Genomic DNA, 20,697 nt, shown 5'->3' on the forward strand with positions numbered 1-20,697 from the left:
TCATCCAAATAATATAAACATATGCAGTTAATTAAGTTTTATGATATTGTTTTTGATCGGTACTTGTATGTAGTGTTTTTTAAAAATTACGAGGGTACATGAATAATTGGTTGCAAAGGGCCATTTATTAATTGTTTATCTGATAAGCGTTTATTGGATCACTTATCTTTGTCGGATGAACATGTCAATACCCGAAAATCTTACCTAATAAGAGCGATAGCAAGGAGCCAAGGACCAAGAGTAATACATGGAAAACTGTTGCTTACAATACCATTTTGATAGACTAGAATCTTATCTGGTAAGACAAATAAACCAGATAAGTGTTTTGATAAACAACCTCCAAGATCTAATGAATGAAACCAATCCGCTCCATTCACCCGTAATATTAGATTGCATTGGTTGTCCATTTGGATTGGATGCCAAAATCCAACATCCAAAAGACAATTGTATCAAATTGATCCATCTAAATCCATTTGATTCCAACCGATAAAGACTCGTCTAACCTGATGGCGATTTTTGTTGGAAAAAGCTGTCCAACCAGCTAATTTTTTTTTGAAGGCCATAATGTCTGAATAGATCTAATTGATACAAAAAGCACAATCAGCGATAAAGCCCTAGACTAGAGTTCGAAAGTAAGGGGGATACCATGATAAATCTGAATAGAATCCTTGTTGAACCAAAAATTAACAGCCACATGCCCGCACCTCAACATGATACAACTCCAGCGATGACAAGGTATACAGAAAAACATAGAAATAAAAAGAATAAAAGAGATCACAGACGAAATGATGTTAAAGGCCGATCCAGAAAGCTATCGGCGATCATGGGTTCTCCTAGATCCTGAAAGGTGTTTCCTAGAATCAACTGTTCTAACGTCTCCATGCTTTTCCGACAACTCTTTATCCATTGCCGATTTCCGCCTTCGTTGCAGCTCCTCCACATGCCGCCGCCACAATGATTCCCGGTCTTTTCTCGGCATTTTGTTGTATCGGGTATCATCTTTCAGAAGCCGTTTGGCTGTTGACCATGAACTAAGAACCGTCTTACCATCTTCATATTCTTTTGCACCAGCATCAGTCGTTATCACATCAGCTAACAAAGCTTTAAATTCATGTGCACATCGCTGACAAATGGCAACAGATGTAAGTTTAAAAAGGTCAATTAAAATCCAACATCAAGTATTGAAGAACCACCAAGGGGTCGTTGGCCAAACGGTACCCGGGTTTGTGGTAGAACCCGCCCCCCACAAGGTCGATTCAAATCTCACCAAGGGTGGTGACTGCATGATTATTTGTCGTGTATAGATATTATATACTTCAAAAATAAGTATTGAAGAACCCTAATCACTTAATAGAAGTCATCGCTAGGTCTTATTAACTTACATCATGCAATAACTTGACGTGTTCACGGAAAAGCTTTTCGAGGTCTGATTGATCTAAATAAGGGTTGCCTGCACGCCCTTGAGGATCCTTCTCGAGTTTAGGCTTTGCATCTGTCCATGAAACCTGAATCACAGAAGTAGAGATGGTATAATGAAATATTATCTTAAACCCACAAATACTTAACATACGAGAATTTTACTACAAAAAGTTGATCAAGGGGTACCTGTGGATCTTTGATCGTCTCTACAAGTAATGCTTGATATGACTCGATGGCTTCCTTTCTGCGAGCTTTTGAACGCACCCTCTCCACTTCCTGTTCTTCTCGCTCTTTCCGCTTACGCAATGCCCTCTCTCTTTCTTTCAACTTCTCCTGTATTTAAGTATACAGAAAGATTTCATGATGTCCTCACAGACATGCTTTGAGTTTACAGTACTATATTTACTACATCACAAGTAAGACGAAGGATCGTGTGAGAATAAGAGTTAAGATGAAAAGTGTAAGAAGGGATCTGGACCCTTGATCACTTTTAATCTCAAACCATACCATGAATTGTGCTTTAGAAGGGAATTGATTAGGTGCTTCTCATTAATGTTGATCTAGTGTAACTCTTCAGTTAGGATTGATCCAAGAGTGGAAGTCCCTTCTTACCCTTCTCACCATAACTCTCATTCTCACCAGAACCCAACCCCACAAGTAATTCAATATATTGCATTTAATGGGATTGCATTAAATGGATATTCAAGAAGAAAAGTTAACATAAGTTGAGGGATGTTTGATTGGTTTTTCATCAAGTCCTATATGGATAAAGCTGTCTATGTAAATTAATTGTAGATTGGGGAAGTTTTTGTTTAGGAGGGTTTTCTCATAGATGGAATGAGCGTGTTTTCTAATAGGGAGGGGGAGGTTTGGGAAAAAACTTGGCTTTCTGCATAAAGCTCCCCTATAAGCCTACTGAATAAGCCACTTTCTATATCATTAAGCTATTACTAAACAGTCATGTATAGCTGACCGAATAAGCCGTGAGTCCCATTAAGCTTCTTAAGCTGCTAACAAACAGGCCCTTAGACCAAACACAAATCAAAAGCTTGTTTCAGTACCTCCTCATCTCGTTTTGCCTTTACCGCCCTTTCAGCTTCCTCTTCAGACACCTTTAGCTCTGAGATATATTCATTAAATAAAGCTTCTCTATCCTCATGCTTAACTGATTTGTATCGAGGGTCACTTCTTAGATTGTCCTTAACCTTAAAGATCAAAAATCAACAAATACATACATAATCAACAAATAATACCAAAGTTCAATCCAAATATCTACGTTGTCTACAAACTTGGCATCATGTATGAGATTGTCAGTAGTTATAGCAACAACCACATTTTGGTTTAATTTAGTGAAAAGAAAGGTTAGCAAACAGATAGATATCGTTCTGCATGCATCACAAAGACCATCAAATAGCTAAATCATGATCACATGACACATTATTTTTTTCTTTATCCTCAGTAGAGAAAGATCCCATTTTTTACACGGAAAAGGACTTTCTTTCATCTCCCAAACAAGATTTGGAGTACCAAATGAGTAAATGTGGTAACCCAAATAAGAATGATGGATTGAAAAGAAATCATGTTATAGAGTCTAATAGAAGTTCATATTAATTTCAAACATAAAAACATACAGATTTTGGGGCACATGCCTTCAATGGTGATTATAAGTCCAGTGGGATAAATTTACTAGATTCATGCTCGCCCCTAGAGATCAAAAACAGATTTTCCGTCCTATATATAATGTTCACTATAATGTTCTTGAACTGATCCATCAAAATAAAAATTCAACTATATCTTTAAAAATAAATTAAAACACACACGCACAGTTCCAATAGAATACATGGATGATTAAGAAAAAATAGATAATGTACCTTAAGATATCCTTTATAGTTACTGGATGCATCTCCTTCAATATTATCATTTATGATTCTATACCTATTTTAGTATTTTATTAATGGTCATTGGTAATACTTACTATGGCTTAAAGAATAAAATGTCTCAACATGAAGTGGGTGGTAGGGATTTGTGTCACTGTTCGAAGCATAAATGAAATGTTGCATCTTGGAATAATTTTTAACATGGTGGAAAGAAATCATTTTGTAGGAACCGTAGAGAAAAAGATGTATGCTATTTCCCTTACTAACATAGAGGAAATGACAATTATCAGAAAAATATTTCGGTATCTCAAGACTGGAGCAAGCAACCATGGGCAGACGGAAGGAGTTGTAGGTATTTACGAACCTTGGACCAACGAGAAGTTGAGCAAATGTCCTTGTTGTCCCGAAGCATAGACTTGAAACTAGACACAGCAGCTGCACGTTTTGCACGAGCCTCTTCTTCAATGGACCTCTTTAGTGGAAGTACCCTAAAAGAGGAAAACTCAAAGCCTCATCAATATATTGAAAAAAGGAACAAGCATAAAAAACAAATATCAAAATTCAAGAAACCCATGAAGATGTCACTAAATATGAGATTCTGCATTATGAACATATTCCTTGAACCACACATGGTTAACAATTATCTTCTAAAAAAACAAGTTTTGCAAATACAATAGTTAAAGGTAGAACAAATAGCTACACATACAATGAGGAGACGAACTTTGAAAGAAATACGCACCACTGATTAGTTCAACTTAAGATACATCGTTTTCATCGTAAACATGATCTTAACTCCCCCATCTAAAGAACAAATAAATATATGTCTGACCGAGCTACCTCGTATAATACCAAAAATATAAGTCGCCAGTCAACAAATGGATGGCTATTGTCCATCATGCCACTAAGACCTTTATAAGGATCCTGATGTTTTCTTTAGAATTTATATGTCGAGCTTCGGAATATAAAAGAAAAGACAGCGCAGAAAGGAAGAAGTGGGGGAGTATCAATGAACAAGGTGTCATTTTCATCCTTTAAAGATTGAAAGAAAACACTCCCCAGAAAGAATGAAGAGAACCGATAGTAGTGGCCAAGTATTTGTCCAATAAGAAACACAAGAAACAAGAATACCTGATATAAAAGCTAGCTTAAGTAAATGATATTACATGATGTAACAAAGACACCAAAAAGAAAAGAAAAAAGCAACAACAAAAGAACATATACACAAATGAAACCATGTAGAACAACCTGCTCACCTCTTAGCTACGATGCTTAGAAGATAGGAAGGGAATTCCGCCACCCCGCCTCTATTATAAAAGCAAGATGATTATATAACTTTTCAGGTCATCAAAAAAGTATACGTGGGAACACGTGATATTTCTAAAAATCTAAATGTTATAGCTGATGGATGCATTTTTTATCTTGTTGGCATCTGCATACAAAAGCTTTGAATGATTCAACCCTTCCTATTAATTCTTCCATATAAGCCAACCTAATGGATCTTCTACTTTTCTCATCAACTCCCTAGTGTCTAACATACCGTAACTGGTGATGTGATATGTGTATTCCAATGTCACCCGGTTCACCTTTTTTTCCTTGATTTGCTACCTGGGTGAAATGAGGATAACGAATATGGATTGATGCTCCCTTAGCTCTGCAAGGTACCAGCTTGTTGAACTCCGCAGAAGTGTAAGATGTAAGTGAAGATAATAGAAGACAAAAAATCTCAGATATTCTACCTTCTACTAGAATTGTGTGGTCCCACAAAACAATAACTTATAATCATAGCTTGCTGTGTTCACAAATATGGATTGCAAAAAACAAGTAGATCCAAGCAGAGTTGCATTTTTATTGGCGCTAACTCAAGAATGCAGATCGCAACCTCTAAAAAATCACTCAGTTGGTAGTTACTTTTCATTCAGTAAAGTTTATTGGCGCCAACTCAAGAATGCAGATTGCAATCTCTAAAAATTCAAATCACATTTAAACCTTCAGATGGTAGTTACCTTTCATTCAGTAAAGTTTCTCGCTCCTTCCGGTCCAACACCTCAAACCGTGGATCATGACCCCATTTTCTTTTAAATGTTTGATAGTCAGTATTGTGGTCAATATCCTGAAAGATAGATGACAGGATGGCAACAAATTATAACCCCAATCAATCAAAATCTAATTTATATTGTGGATTACGATTATGTATAAGAAATTTTTGAGACTTAAATTAGAGACAGACTTAAATCAAACCTCCTTCGCCTCATCCAGTAACTGTTTGTAACCTTCAATTGCAGCCTTCTGTGCCGCTCGTTTTTCTTTGCGTTCTTCTTCAGCACGTGTCCGAACAAAATGATCGAACAGAGCTCTCCGTGCACTATAACTTGGTATTGCCTGCAAGAGGATGCAGTGTTTATACACTCGGTACTTAATCAACAAAAAAAGGTTGAAGGATGAGAACAGAAAACTAATAGTTCTAATTCTTGTTTTTCTTGGAGAAAAACAACTGAGCTATACCATATTCCTATGTTATCTTTTTTCATTCTTCGCTCCTGGTACAACGATCATTTACATCCTCAATTTTTGTTTCTAGTTCAATCAAAATATGTCCTTTGACTAACGGTTGGCATTGCCAAATGTCAATATCTGGGTGATCATACTGGTCTACATAATGCTGGAGGTTTACCAGGAGCTTGGTCAAAATATGTTTGCAAGTGAATCAACTCTCATATGATCATCAAGACAAATATTAAATTCTTGATTATTTCTTCCAATGATATCAACTTTGGGTCTGACCTTAAAAGATGCAAGAGCATGCCACATCACTACCAGCAAAGGACAGAGGATGTGCCCTTTTATATTTGAAACATGATTTCAATAAGCTAATGGCAAGAACCTAAATTGTTACAATATAAAAATAGGCATGACAAACCTAGTCTACCATACAGCCTTAAGAAATGATCGCTCCAAATTAGTGCACCATGGTGAAAGAAAATATTCCCTCAAAGGATAACCAAAAGTATACCTTGCGGCCTCTTGCTCAAGGTAAGTTCTTGGAGACAGGTATCTCACAACAAGGTCATTTGACAAAGTTGATGTCATCTAATAAAAGACAAATTCAAGCCTTAACAACTATATATGACACACACACAGACATGCAAAAATGTGTGTGTATAATAAAGAGTTACTAAAACTAAAAATATCTAGAAGAAAACTCTAACCAGCTACTTTCTTTGCTAAATAAGCATCACGTGTCAGCAGCTCGTGTTTGAGAATTTCATTTGCTTTTAAGTACTACCATCCTTGCACATCATTCCATTATTATAGAAAAGCTATTTCTGGACTTCATTTTGCCCATAGGAAAGCCAATCATACAAAAGTCAGGAGATGATCCAAATTGTCTAGTTTCTAACACCATAACTGCCTAACACAGTCCTCAATGTACAAATTGCTTAAAAACACATATACATAAAATATTAGTCCCAGAAACAAACTTACAGGCTCAAATTGAAACCCTCCCTCCTTCCCCTCGTTCCACATGCAACTCCTTATCATATCTAGGACGGGAGTTGGTCAATTGACTTGATGAACATTAATTTTAACCCATTATCCATGAGAATCTATATAATGACATAATACCAATAATGAGAAAGATTAATCCAAGTAAGTCTACACACACATTAAATCAAATGATTGTCGCAGTTGGTAGCAATAAAGGGAAACGAAGTCTGAGATAGCCAAAGTTTAAACCTTAAGCAAAAACACACAAACATTATCATAAGTACTTAAGAAAAGAGCAAGCATTGAAAATCAGCCTGAAAGTTGGACAGAAACAGATTGTAAGATTTTAAACAACAGAAGTAAAATATCATGCTACAGGGAACCTGACTGACAAATAGCTTTTAGGTTTTAACCTTAAAGAGGAACAAAAATTTTGGCCTTAGCAAACCTTAAAACGTGGATCGAATACAAACTTTGGAAGCTCCTTCTCCCATTTCGAGAACGGGGCCACCCCACGGTCCTTGAGCATTTCCTGGATATTCCACAAACATAAAAAATAAGATTATTAAAACCAGCACATCAATGATAGAGATCTGAAGCAATATATCATCAAGCACTATCAGTAAGGACCTTCAAGTAACTGCAATAAACTATTGGGTTGACAATAGCAATAACATGTAAAATCAAAGGCATCATCTTTTTAAAATATGCTCCAACACAATCTCTTGTATACGGGTCCTTACCCTTTAGTACACCTTAAGTCCTTGACTTCACATTTAAGAATTCATCGATTCTGAGCATTAATAAGTATCATCTTCAAATATTGAAGCCGTAAAGACCATAGTTGTCAAGGCACAACAGTCATGGCTGTAGCAAACCACCAGAATGACATGGCGACACAGAACTCGCCATGTTGTCCACACAACAATAAGTCCATGACATGCTTTTTATATTAGTGGATTTATATAATGGCATTTATTAGTAAATTCACATGAGATATAAAATGACTGATATTTAATACCACTAAAAATCTAAAATATGCCTACATTCAACAAACTTGAACACAATGACTTCCCAAAACTAAAAAATAGCTCATCAACTATTATAATTGTAAACAAGAATTTAATATTTAGATGAAACATAACAACCATAAGGCTTCCAACCTAGATCTAAATTTGTTATCAAAATTTAGAGCTAAATTTCCAAAAGCCATTTTGCATTGACGATTTGCACATCAAGCATAAATAACGTACATTGGCCTGGAATAGGTAATTTCAGCTTTGGAAAAAAAAAATAGAATGTAACAGAAAAAGCCATGCTTATAGTAGTCCACTTAAGAAAAAGAAGAAATAAAAAGTGCAAAAGACAGCACATGTGAGAAAGGGGGAAAGAACAATGGAGAAGAATGAGAGTTGCATTGCCCGGTAGATAAGAAGAGGGTAGCGATGATCTTTTAATGCTGAGAGAAGATGACATTCCTCATGATGCTTTTGAGATTCCAAATTTGTCTCTGGTACACACTTGCCTTCTAATTTGTCTCACTGATCCACTCTTAGGTGGCACAATTGATTAGGACATTAAGTTGGATTTCGATATTGATTTAGGTAAGTGGGTTTTTTCCAACTCGACTTTTTTGTTGGGCTAAAGTCTGGGCTACGGCAACTTACAAAAACCACCATTTCGACCCAGGTTATGCATAGTATCATTAAGAATTACAATGCAATCACCATGAAACCCACATCAACGCCATGCCAGTTGGTGACCAGGATGACAAGGTTATGCGATAATTATGATAAAGACTTTGCAGATTTTCAAGGGGATAAAACAGGCTTCCATTTCCCAAGTACAATAAAAGAAGACAAATCTCTCTTCTGTTTTCAAACTTCCCCGTGTAACATCAAACCCCCAACCTCCAGAGCACACCCCAAAACTTACAAAAAGTGAATATCATGATATGAAAAGTCCAAAGATCAATTAGTAAGGTTGTGACATGTTTTCATTGCACAAGTGACTTGCACCATACCATATGTTTGCACACATCTACATCTTTGCAGGATCACAAAATATATGGGACCAAGGAAAGTTCAAGATCCAACCATAGTCAATGCTTTTCTGCTTTTAATTTTCACTATTATTTATGCACTGCAACCATACCCTCTTTCACCAATAAACAAAAGATTCATGATTTTCGATAAGTAATGCCGCAAAAACATTAATACAGTAGCCATACCAGCTCTGGAAGAGCAGAAGCGTATCAGAAACATGCTGGTTTTTACGATGAGAATAATTAACAAAATAAAAGATACCTTAAATTGAATGGCACGCTCCTCCTTGGTTGGTCCACTATCCACATCCTCTGAATCTGAAGAGCTATTTGATAGGTTTCCATCAGCGTTGTCGTCTTTTACCTTATCTTTTCCATTCTCACTATGTGAGCCTTTTCCTACTACATCAACTGGTGTAGACCCATTCAATTCAGATGACATTGCTCCAGCCGAGGTTTGGTGTGGTAAAGAGGTAGCAGGTGCTGTTGAATCTTGCAGTTTCTTTTTTATCAAATCCAGTGCAGATGATGATACAGGTACACCTGATGCTCCAGCGGATATGGCATCACGACCACCTGTGTTAATAGCAGGGGCACTCAAGCTTAAAGGAACAGATCCTTTTTCAGTTAAAGTAGTAGCACTTGGCACTGACATTGATTGTTCTTTCAAAACATCACTGTCCTGCCTCTTTCTCAACTCAGTCACATCTGCTGGTATTTGCCAGCTGCTCAACTGACCAAAGCAGACAAAGACTTACTTCATCATCGCAAATAAAAATTGAAAACTTTGAAACTGATTTACATGTCAAACCCAGAAATAATGGAAGTCAACTTGATAACGAACAAACTGAAAGTAATTACTTAAGTATTGCCACCTAGAATTGCCCGTACATGTGTTCCAACTTAATTCAAATATTCAGAAGTCACGTAAATCATATATGAATCATATCATCAGCCCATTGAGCACAAACCACTGAAAGTTAGTTGCAGTTTTACACGTCTACTTGGATTTCAACAACAGAACATCAGAGTTAACAATTTGTAAGAAAATATGCTTTGACATGCATTATAACATAGCTAAGCATGTTGCTAATGTATAGTACAATAGTTGAACTATTGGCAAACGCAGAAACAATTCAATAAACTAACAGTTAGCCTACAGTAGTAAGTGCAACATGTAATAAACCATCAATCATGCCCAACTTGCTAAGCAAAAAAAATCCATATACTGCAAAAACAGAATCAGTTTCAAAATTCAAATAAGTTTCTTTCTTTCCCATATTCAGATGACAGTCAAAATTGGAGTACATAACAGCTGGCAACTCACTGTACGTAAGCAACAATCATGGAACAAACGGAACATAATGTAGAAAAAATAAGCAAACGAGTACATCAAACCAAGAACAAAATAAGCATCTTAGCACACTTCAACTACGCAAGCAAGCTGGCATCCAAACAAGTACAAGGACAAAATCCAAGCAGTCAGCCAAGCAAACCTAGCCAATTAGAATCCATCACGCACCATGATTCCACTAAGACAAACCAAGCCAGCCAGGAGATTCCACCAAGCAACCAAATATTGCCAATCAAAGTTCCATCTCAATACCAAGGACCAGGCAAATAGTGTGGGTCCACACAATCAATCCTGATAAACATCAGAAGAAGATGCCTCAATGTTGGATTGCTCCACCAACCAACACTCAAGTTCCCCTCCTAAGATAGAACATTCGTGTTATGCACCCCACAAGGTTACTTTTCAGGAACAACCAAGCAAAAAAGGAGAGCTCCTCAAATATAAGAAAGAGGATGTCCTCCTCATGAAAAAGCTAAGATGCTCCATTCATATTCCCCTCCTAAGATAGAACATTGGTTTTATAAACCCCACAAAACTACTATTAAGGAGCAACCAAGCAATGAATGAGAGCTCCTCAAATGTAAGAAAGATGATCTCCTCCTCGAGAAGTTTAGATCATTGTTCCATACAAATTCTCTAATAGACTGCTGTTTTTGCAAAACTTTCTTGAAATTAACCTACAGCAGCCAACAAAATAACAGCAAGAAGCACAAATGAACTGCTTTGAAAACACCCAAAAATTGCCAGAAAGCTACAACTTAACCCCTTCAATTATCAGTTAGCCAGACAAGCAGATGCTCGCCTATCAGTTATCCTCAACTTCCAGCCAATAGCAATCAACCCTTATTTTTTTTAAAGTTACCTAAGAATCCTAATTTTTAGGGGATGAATGGGAGGAAACCCCACATGGAAGAAAAAGAAAAGATTGTTCAATTCCGGTTAACAACAAGCAACGCCCTGAAGTTTCGCTGAATGACAATCAATGCCCTATAGTTCCAGTCATTTACAGAACACCCCTGAACTTTCAGGAATCAGAGAAGAAGAACACTTCAATTCTAGAAACTGAGCCACCACTAAAAGTCATACTACAACCAAACAAGCCTCTAAACATCAGGTTCAACCAATTCTTGCGAAGATCGTCCAACCATGATGAGGGACTGAGATGTGATGAGTGCTGGAACTAAAATGGTGAAGCTGCACAGTAGTTAGAATAATGTAAACAAGTAGGATATTAGTTGAATCAAAAATGGTTTGGTCCATACTCCTTCAGTACTTCACGTGAAGCAGAAGAGCTCCAGTGATAATGTATGTTGACAAAGAGGGCTAAACAGACAAGTCATGGGAACTTCGATCACCTCTAAAGAAGATGGCAATGGTTTTCTAGGTTCTGTTGAAGGATAGATTGTAATCACATGTGTCTAAGACAAGTAACAGAGGCAGGAACATAAGAAGATGCAAATGCTGGAGGCAAATATAATTCCTAACTACAATGCCATACTCATACATGTAAAATTAACTTTAAAAAGAGCTCAAGTTACCTTGGTTTTAGCATTGTAGTAATATCTTTTGCCATCATTTGTGGTGACTAATGACCAATCTGTGCCAGCACACTTCTCCCTGAACAAAATATAACAAAGAAATTAAGAAAGTTAAAGGCTACCATTAGGTGATTCAAAATCCTATAAAATATATAATAATTGAAAAAGTTAGGGTTCTGAGTTATGACAGCACACAGCAAGAGAGAAACCCATATATAAAGTACATACATGAGTAATAAAGTAACAAAAGTTCTCCGTTTCACTCCTCAGCAGAAAAAAAGAAGTGAACTTAAACTATACAAACAGGTGTACAAAGCTAAAATGTTTACTTGGACTACAAACAACGGTACTCAGCTACTTAAAAAATCATCTCCACGGTCAAACAGTCAGGTTCTATTAACTTGCATGTTATTTCAATCATGCAATCTCATTTCTATGCTTCTTCAGATGCCAGCAAGAGTTGCACTATGAGGTGTATTCTTCACATTTTCCATGATGCAGTTTATGGGGCTACCTGCTCATAGCAATAGCTTATTGTCTAGAAGTTCTTGCTAATATAACTTGTAAAATGCCTCACATGTTTAAGAAGACTACTTAATCATATATATCTACAGAAAACTGGATAAAATAGGCTTGTCATCACCATAGAACTTTTCAACTTCATGATGAGCAATACAGCTTTTGCAGGAATAGCATTTGAGATCAATATTGGGAATATATAATAAGCTTAACCACATAGAGGGAAGAGCAATTCCACAAATTCAAAACCATACTCACTCAGTATGATAATTAAACATCCCTAAGAGTGACAAAAGTAACAAAAAGTATCCAACTGAAGTATGCAAAACACTCACCATGAGATTGGAGTCGGCTGTGCATAAACTTTATCAGGCTGCCAACAGAGAGCGGAAATGAAGAAGAGAAATAAGCAAAATTAGTTCATTTGGGATAGGCACACAAATTATGTAAAGGATAAAATTAGTATGATGATGCTAACAAACATCAAGCTAGGTAAAGACTATGCTATCTAACAGAACACGCAACAACATACATTTGAAACGCCAGATTAGAGAAAAATTGACCACTACAGGAATTGAAATCCTGTTCTCTGAGAACACATTCTTCATTTCTTCTCCATTCCCCTACTATAAGCCAAATTCTTATTACTAGCTGAATGCGCAATTCAACCTTTCCCCTAACAACTTGAGCATCAACCCTAACCCAACATGAGTCCATACCCAAAAGAAACTGATACCAAAACAAAGCAATATAACTACACACACAAATAAATGGCTATGGACATTTTCAACTTAGATAAGCCAAATTATTTGTTTACCTACTATGCATTGACCAAAACAAGATCTAGGTCAGCCACATAAGTGAAACAGCAACCCCCCCCCCCCAAAGAAGTGTTCAGAATAAACCAACAAAAGAGGGACAGTACAAAATCAAACAATGAAATAATATACTTCCATGTAGAACTTTGAATATGGCTATGCTTGCCCCCAAACTATCACATATATAAATATATAAAATTGACAAGGAAACAACTTAAGCAAGACCAAACACATCATGTATCTGATTTTCTGTATTCCCCTCTACATGATACATAAGTGTAAAACCAACAAGAGTTCTTATCAATAACTTTTAACCGTACAGGAGAGAAGTGCTGAATCCCTTTAGAGTACATTTATCAGGGCATCATAGAATGTACCACATATTTCGTATTTGTATTATTGTATATGGGTATTAAGCTCAAATACAGTTCCCAGGTTCTAATATTTATCGTATAATGAACAGAGAACAGTCAATATGAAACTATGTACCTCTCCCTTAAAACCAACAGGTTTTTGATAAGTAGATTGTCCAGTCGCAGCATTATAATAGTATACAGTTCCTGTTTCAGTCCTGTGTGCTGACCATACATCCAACTGCTCGATGGCAACTGATTCTTCCTTGACACCAACAACATTTGCATGCTTGCTATTGTCTGCACAACCCAAACATAAATAAAAGCTCAACTCCAGCATATTAAGTTCTGGAAATCACAACATTCACACATACCAGTCCCTGGAGGTAATTCATGTGGCATCCCTGAACCAACCAATGGCATGCTGTCAGAGACTGCAGAAGATATAGAGGCCACACCAGGAACTCCAATTGAAGAACCAGGAGGCTGAGCATCAGATGGTGGAACTGCGGAGAGTGGAATGCGGTGAGCTGGCATAGAAAAGGATCCCGGGAAAGCAGGATATGGTAAAAGTGGGGGTCTTGACAACCCACCAATTGGTGCAGGCTGAAGCCAAACTCCCTGAGGAGGGGCGACCATAAGAGGATTAGAAGCATAGGAAGCATAAATTGGTAGTTGAGCGGATGAATTAGCTTGAACAGGAGTAGCTGGCATCATAGATCCTGGGCGCAGAGAAGATGACGAAGAAGCCACAGCTGTAGAGGGAATAGTGGTATTGGCAGGGGAGGATAATGGAGATCTTCCCGGTGCACCAGATGTTACAGGAATTCTTGGCACACCTGTAGGCATTTGAAAAGGTGGTGCAGATGGCATCCAGAATGTTGGTGAAGCAAAGTTAGAATTTGTAGATGTGACACCCAAGGTTGAATGAGCATGGTGTGAAACAGAATGAGGGATGGATGAAGCAGAAGATGCATTGGGTCCTTGGGCGACATGGCCTATAGCTTTCTGTTACAAATAGATTAACCATGATAATTAAGTCTCCATATGAAACTTGGTGAAAGAACAATTAGCTACTTACTACAATCCTCAGAATATAATCAATTAAAATAAACAATTAGCTTCCTGCAGCATCATCAAGAATATAATCTATTAATTCTTAACTATGAATCGACCTGTTTCCCCAAGAGAGAAGGAGGTACATTCTGACATTCGAGTAAATTCAGAAATTGGTTATATTTGATTATCAACATAAGACCGACACAGTTAGTAGCATTCAATTAAATTTATTCATATTCAATTTAAGTTGAAAGTAAGTTTATTTGCATCATATGTCAAATCGTGTTCATTCTAAATAAAGCATCAACCAGAAAGCATAAAGCATAAACTCTTTTAACAGACCACAAGTTATTGCAACAGACCTCACGGTTACCTGTAAAAACTAAGAACTATACATTTCCATGTTTATCGTTTTGCCACCGTCCATGCAGAACATGCTATACATGAAGTATTCACACCAACAAGCTCATGCATAGCCAATATCCAAATGCATACATGTTTGAAAGTGTTCTCCGCCTTGGGTGAAATAAAGAACGAAAGCACTGTGAGCCACATGAGCGACTACCTGGCACTAAGCACCTTAGGCAACCAGGAAACTGTTTGCAAAAACATGCAACAGTGGAGTAGTTTGTACTTTGTAGTCCTCCAAACTACCTTTTGACCAAACTTAATTAGGCAAAGCCTTCTATCATACAGGATGTGCATTTCTTAAGCTGAACATGACCCGTAAAAGAAATTCCTGAAGTCCCCAACAATTGGTCATTGTCCTTAGCTTCCCACTTTTTACTGAACTACATATATTACAAACTGAACCCATGCCCGACGAGTGCAAAACTAGTATAATAGCAAAAATACATCTAGTCCCAATATAACAGCTCAAATTCTCACTTGAAATATCACCTATATCGAATCAGAAAGACAGTATTCACTAAAACCCAACACCCACGGTTCGTAGTCTTGTGTTACATAATTTGTATGCATGGCAGCAATGCACTACAAGTTTAGACTAAAGAAAACACGGCTACGATTGTAATGTCGCAAAATAATGCTCATAACTTCCATAACATTACCACATCAAAAGAAACTTCCACATAACCTATGCTTATGCCAGTGTCAGGTGTAAAGAAAGTTAGTCATGCCAGCAAACAACTTTAAGAATAGAACTCAAGGAGATGCACATACAGATGGTACAGATTGATCCTTCTGCAGCAACTGGTGATGTCCATTATACGAAAAATTAGCAGCATTGGATGAAGGTTCTCTTGGAACAGCCACAGGCGAAGGTGGTGGCATGACCTGCGTAGTCATTCCTCGTAAAAATGGACTGGGATGTACCAACTGTCCAGGAACAGGAGGTTGCAAGGATGTAACAGATGGTGAGACAGTCTTTGGCCCTTCAGATTGCGCTGAGGCAACTGCCTGACAAGGGCCAGCAGAAGATGTCACAAAATTGCAAAGCACTTAACAAAAACATGACCAATAGGCTCCTAAACGAAAAGTTGAATGAGATCATTGGTTTTAGTGAGCTTACTAAGATCAGAGCCTTCACCGGTTAGAAAAGGCTTGATGTTTTATTTTCGGAATGAGGAACGCAAAGACTACAATAGAGCAGTGACATCTACATGACATAAAATGTAATACAAGGCACCAACATATGGCGTTTCACACTATAAATTTATAAATGTTCAGTTCTCATTCTCTGCCATAAGCTTTTGTCAGTATGAAATTTATAATAGTTTATTCTGCCATATGGTAAAACAAACACAAAAATCAGTTGATCAAAACTTTGTAAGCGGTTCATATTGAACACAAAGTTTTATTTACCTTTCAAACCCACTTGCCAACTAATATTCTAATGCTATGTCACCACAGATATCTTAATACATAACAAATGCTCTCCCACAGAGGTCATGACAACATCAACATTCAAATTTATTACTTGATCGGTCTTCCTGCTTATTCATTGGCAACCAAATAAATGATGAAGGTAGAAAAAGGGACACAAAACAACCTTGGACGGACAGTATCTCAATAGCCACGCTAAGGTGGATCATAAGACAAGATGACAGTTGAGCATTACTATGACAGCATCCTTGCTTAAATATGAGTTTGGTATTCGGGTGAGAAGAAAATTGAGGCAAACAATGTTTTTGTAACTCAAGCCCATCCTTACCATTCCTGAATGGATTGACTGGCCACCAGAGAAAGCAATCTCGGCTTGTGGAATATTATATGAAAATGAAGGACCAGAACTAGTAGAAACGCCAGGAACAGAAGGTTTAGGAAATGACGAAGAACCTGGTGAGTTTATCATAGCCTGCAGTTATAACCAAAAATTAGCTGAAGATATGCAGAAAAGGTTTGCAACAATTTATAACAGTATTTAGGATAATGAAGTATTTGATTAGAACATTTCAGCAAGCAGAAAAAAATGATAGGTTGCAGAGGGATCCACTAACAGTGTTTGATGATGATTGACGAGAGCTCTCAGAAGTTGTATTTGCATTTTGAGGTACATTGTACGAAAATGAAGGGGTGGAGGCAGCATAACCGTGTGAATTAGCACGGTTTGCTGGGTCAGAGCCATGCATTGAATCAGTGCTGACCGTGTCTCCATCCTTTAAGGTAGATTTAGCGGCAACTGAAGCACATGCAACAGTTGGAGTTGAAGGTGGAGAAGATTTTCCTTCAACTGGTGGGTCAGAGCCAGCCACTTGAGATGTTGAGGTCTGCACTTCCTTAGGTAACCACGCAGGTGGTTCCATATCTGGTCTGCAAAATGAAATGTGAAAAGATATAACATCTGGAGTCATGAAAAGTTGATTTTCTAAAACAACTAAAATTATTGTCTCCAAGTTAAGTGTAATGCCCAACCCAACTAATAATAACTGTCTCCATTTGTAAGTGTAATGTTCAAACCATTCTGACCAAATGAGCGTTTTATATAAGATGGTGAGAACAATAGCAAAGCTGGCATTTTCCAACTCTTTCAGATTCACTATAGTATCCCCATTTAAGCGAATTACATCACACTATTATCTAGATAATGTGTAAGAACAACGGGTGATGCTTGAATGCACCAATCATTATTATCATATCCTAGTTATTATTTCGTAATGCCAAATTATTAACTATGACCATGAATACGGTTGTCATTCAGGATTGTGATTTGTTAGTATAGTTGTTATGAAACTAAGGTGAATCCAGGATGTAGCAAACCATTAGGTTGCCAAAGTGACAAAGCACAAATATAGTCCTTACAACAAGCAGTAGGCAATTTACATGTCATTTCATGTACTTCAAAATTCCTTCAAACTATACAATACAACCAAACACAACCATATCATCATTAAAGCATAAGCATAAAACATTTGATATTAAAAGCCAATAAAACAACTCGATATGCCACAAACCCCATATAAATATAACAGCAAGTGTTGATTTATCCACAAAAACAAAAGTGTAGCGTACTGAATTAGAAATTTGATATTTATAAATTACCAGAACCGGTTATAATAACACCTTTTTAAACTATTAATATACAGTTGATAGTATAGTTGATTATTTCTTTGACCATAAACAGTGACAGCATTCTGACTAGGAACCTTTAAGAAGATGATTTCAAAATATTAAACAGACACCACTCAAAAGTCAGAAGGGGATAAATTTACTTAGAAATCCAATCAAAATACTCATCCTCGTATAATACAAGTATCATAAATTTTTGGAGTATAATTTTTTGTAAGATCCTCAACAAGTATTTCCATTAATTTATTAAGAATTCAAAATCGTAACATAAATTAATGCTTGTTACATTCTTAACAGTGTAGAGAATTGTAGTTCTAAATTGCAAACCAACCTGTGTTGTAATACGAGAGACGAAGCCGGCAGAAGTTCAAACTGAAAATACGACGGTCCACGCCACAATAGTAAAATAGACAATGAAGCAGACGGCGGAGCACACCGGCGACGGGGCGGACGAACGGTGACAGGGCATGGGGTTTTCGGGCTTCTGTGTTGCTCACTCTTGCCGATTCAATTAGGGCTTTCTTTTTTTGTTTTCACCACCATCTTCTAAACCCATGTTCGCTTTCTTGGGGTGTCCACGTAAGTTTTTGGCTCCGGTTCGGGTTCTTATAATCCGGTCCGATCGAATAGATGCTGGGTTTTTCAGAAAATTTTTAGTAAATTATGGATTTGGTCCAGATTTACACTTTCGATCCACAGTGGTCCCAAAATCAAAATAAATACTGATATGATACTCTTGATTGACATTTTCACATGCTTTAGAACTCTTGGGTTGCATTCCCGCACAATCTGAATCCCTCCTTCTAACATAACCACTTACTTATCAGCGTGCGATGTTGCACAAATAATTTTGATTAGAAAGTCGACAACCTGAAACGACAATATTGTTTCAAATTTTGTTTTGTTCTTCGTGCTTTTTTATGTTAATTCTATGGTTTTTTGTGATTTTAAACGATAGATCAGATGATTTATAAATTCAAAGTTAAAATGTTCTATTGATCAAAGATTTTGAAATGATGTTTTTAACTCAAAGCATTTGTTGTTCTGGTCTTTTAAAGATCCGCATATGCATTAGTTGTTGGTTTGTTGTTTTTACAACTTTTATTCTAATGAAAAGCAATATGGAATATTAATCTGGAAAATATGGCTTCGTATTAAAAAGACGATCTACCACATAGATTGATTGATGTTTCACAATGTTACTCAATAAAAAACTTTTAATAATCAAATCTAAGAATGATAATAAATAAAAATCAATAATCTAAAAGGCTCAACACAACAGCCGTCGTGGCGTGTCGTGGCTCAAAGCTTATGTCTGACACGACGTTAAAGTTTGTGGCATATGAATGAGTCAATACACAATTTTGTAACGTGGTATTTGATTTTTCTTATGTATTTAGTTTCTTCTTAGTGATGTAATGGATAAAAAATTCAAATATGTACCTTGATCTATTAGACATCTCAAGGTTCTTGTATATGATAGAGACTTACAAAGAGCCTCAAAAAGTATGTTGTTAATAATTATACCATGAACAATTAATCATAAAATTTCAGTCACACATCAATTAAATCAATTCAGGCATTGTTTGGAAAAAAAAAAAAATAAGTTAGTTGATTTGTTGGGTACATCTTTAAGATGAACCAAGCTTATCGATAAACTATATGGAATGGCTTGTTAGGAGCTTATTGTCAATTTTTTTAATTATAACTTTGATTAGTGTTAATTGTTGTAACACCTAGATTAAGAAACCCTAAGTTATCAATTTCAAAATCTCTAATAAAAATTTTGATTAACCTCAAAATACGGGATATTAATTTTTTAGAAAACTTTGAAATGTCCATTTATATTTGATAAGCATTTTATTACATGCTTAAAATACTCATTTTTTTTGTTTAATAGGTAGATTCTTCTAGTTTATCCAAACTTTAAGTCATTTTTATTTTCTTATTTTCCATTTATTATATTTGAAGCTAAATGTGGTGATGAATGTGTCTTTACAACATATGGGGTAGATGTTATTTTTAACTTATAAATACTACACCTTATGCTGCAGCATTCCAGCATCATTAGCATGATCTGATACGACTTTTTGAATAAGTGTTTGTTGATTTTTGTTCAATTTGAACACAAATTCATGGCTTGATCATAAAATAAGAAATAAACTAAACTCAATTATCTAACCAAAGAAATTGACCTCATCGCATTTGGATTTTTCTATGATTGTATACAATTTTTCAAAGTCTGCACATTTTCGGTGTCTTCTTAAGTTGAAATTTCTCATTTTCATACTTTATTCGTACCATTTCAATTCCAAATTCTTCTAATTTATGGGTTTCATTTTAATATAACATATTTGACATAAACAACCATAATCTAACCTTAATTTCATAATTTATATCATCTCTCAAATTTTTTACTTAACCAAGTCAATGTTCACATGATGAACTTGCTTAAATCTTGATAATCTTTTGAACGTAATGATTATTCATGCCATAAATAAATTTGTATACATTTAAGATCAAACTCATATGAAACCCTAACTATTTATTAACATGCGATCCATATACCAAAAAATATCAACCAAGAACAAGTGCAAAGATGAATTGTATCTTTAATTGATTATCAAATCTTTCAAATATCTTGTAATCCTTCTTTGATTTGAGCTTGAATTAAGCCAATGTATGTGTAAATCGCACCTGTA

At 36.2% G+C, this 20,697-nt stretch overlaps 1 protein-coding gene across 6 annotated transcripts; it reads right to left on the bottom strand.

Moving 5' to 3' along the window:
* Positions 1 to 629: 629 nt before the first annotated feature.
* On the bottom strand, positions 630 to 18,513 carry LOC112527258 (pre-mRNA-processing protein 40C). 6 transcript variants are annotated; one of them, XM_025137771.1, is made up of 20 exons: positions 18,327 to 18,513; positions 16,927 to 17,239; positions 16,641 to 16,784; positions 15,650 to 15,886; positions 14,002 to 14,416; positions 13,783 to 13,914; positions 13,545 to 13,708; positions 12,573 to 12,610; positions 11,719 to 11,797; positions 9,089 to 9,559; positions 7,231 to 7,314; positions 5,535 to 5,675; positions 5,300 to 5,406; positions 4,834 to 4,947; positions 4,550 to 4,600; positions 3,661 to 3,784; positions 2,481 to 2,624; positions 1,606 to 1,752; positions 1,383 to 1,505; positions 630 to 1,123 (listed from the first exon to the last, which is right to left on the bottom strand). In XM_025137771.1, exons 2-20 carry the CDS (start codon positions 17,230 to 17,232, stop codon positions 812 to 814), a joined length of 3,333 nt encoding a protein of 1,110 aa, XP_024993539.1. In that variant the 5' UTR covers positions 17,233 to 17,239; positions 18,327 to 18,513; the 3' UTR covers positions 630 to 811. The 6 variants fall into 6 exon arrangements, with proteins under 6 accessions (XP_024993539.1, XP_024993538.1, XP_024993543.1 ...); XM_025137770.1 differs by having other exon boundaries at positions 13,783 to 14,416; XM_025137774.1 differs by lacking the exon at positions 630 to 1,123 and adding an exon at positions 1,131 to 1,279 and having other exon boundaries at positions 13,783 to 14,416.
* Positions 18,514 to 20,697: the final 2,184 nt, after the last annotated feature.

This window comes from Cynara cardunculus, assembly GCF_001531365.2.
Source record: "Cynara cardunculus var. scolymus isolate 2C chromosome LG 15, CcrdV1, whole genome shotgun sequence".
NCBI classification, from domain to species: domain Eukaryota; kingdom Viridiplantae; phylum Streptophyta; class Magnoliopsida; order Asterales; family Asteraceae; genus Cynara; species Cynara cardunculus.

What these genes read in the sequence shown, in the direction of transcription:
- LOC112527258 (XM_025137770.1), bottom strand. Translation starts at nt 17,232, where the DNA reads ATGGAACCACCTGCGTGGTTACCTAAGGAAGTGCAGACCTCAACATCT. An exon ending in GAAACTTTACTGAATGAAAG is followed by an intron (nt 4,948 to 5,299) that starts GTAACTACCATC and finishes GGTACCTTGCAG; the next exon opens with AGCTAAGGGAGCATCAATCC. An exon ending in CTAAGCATCGTAGCTAAGAG is followed by an intron (nt 3,785 to 4,549) that starts GTGAGCAGGTTG and finishes TTCCTCTTTTAG; the next exon opens with GGTACTTCCACTAAAGAGGT.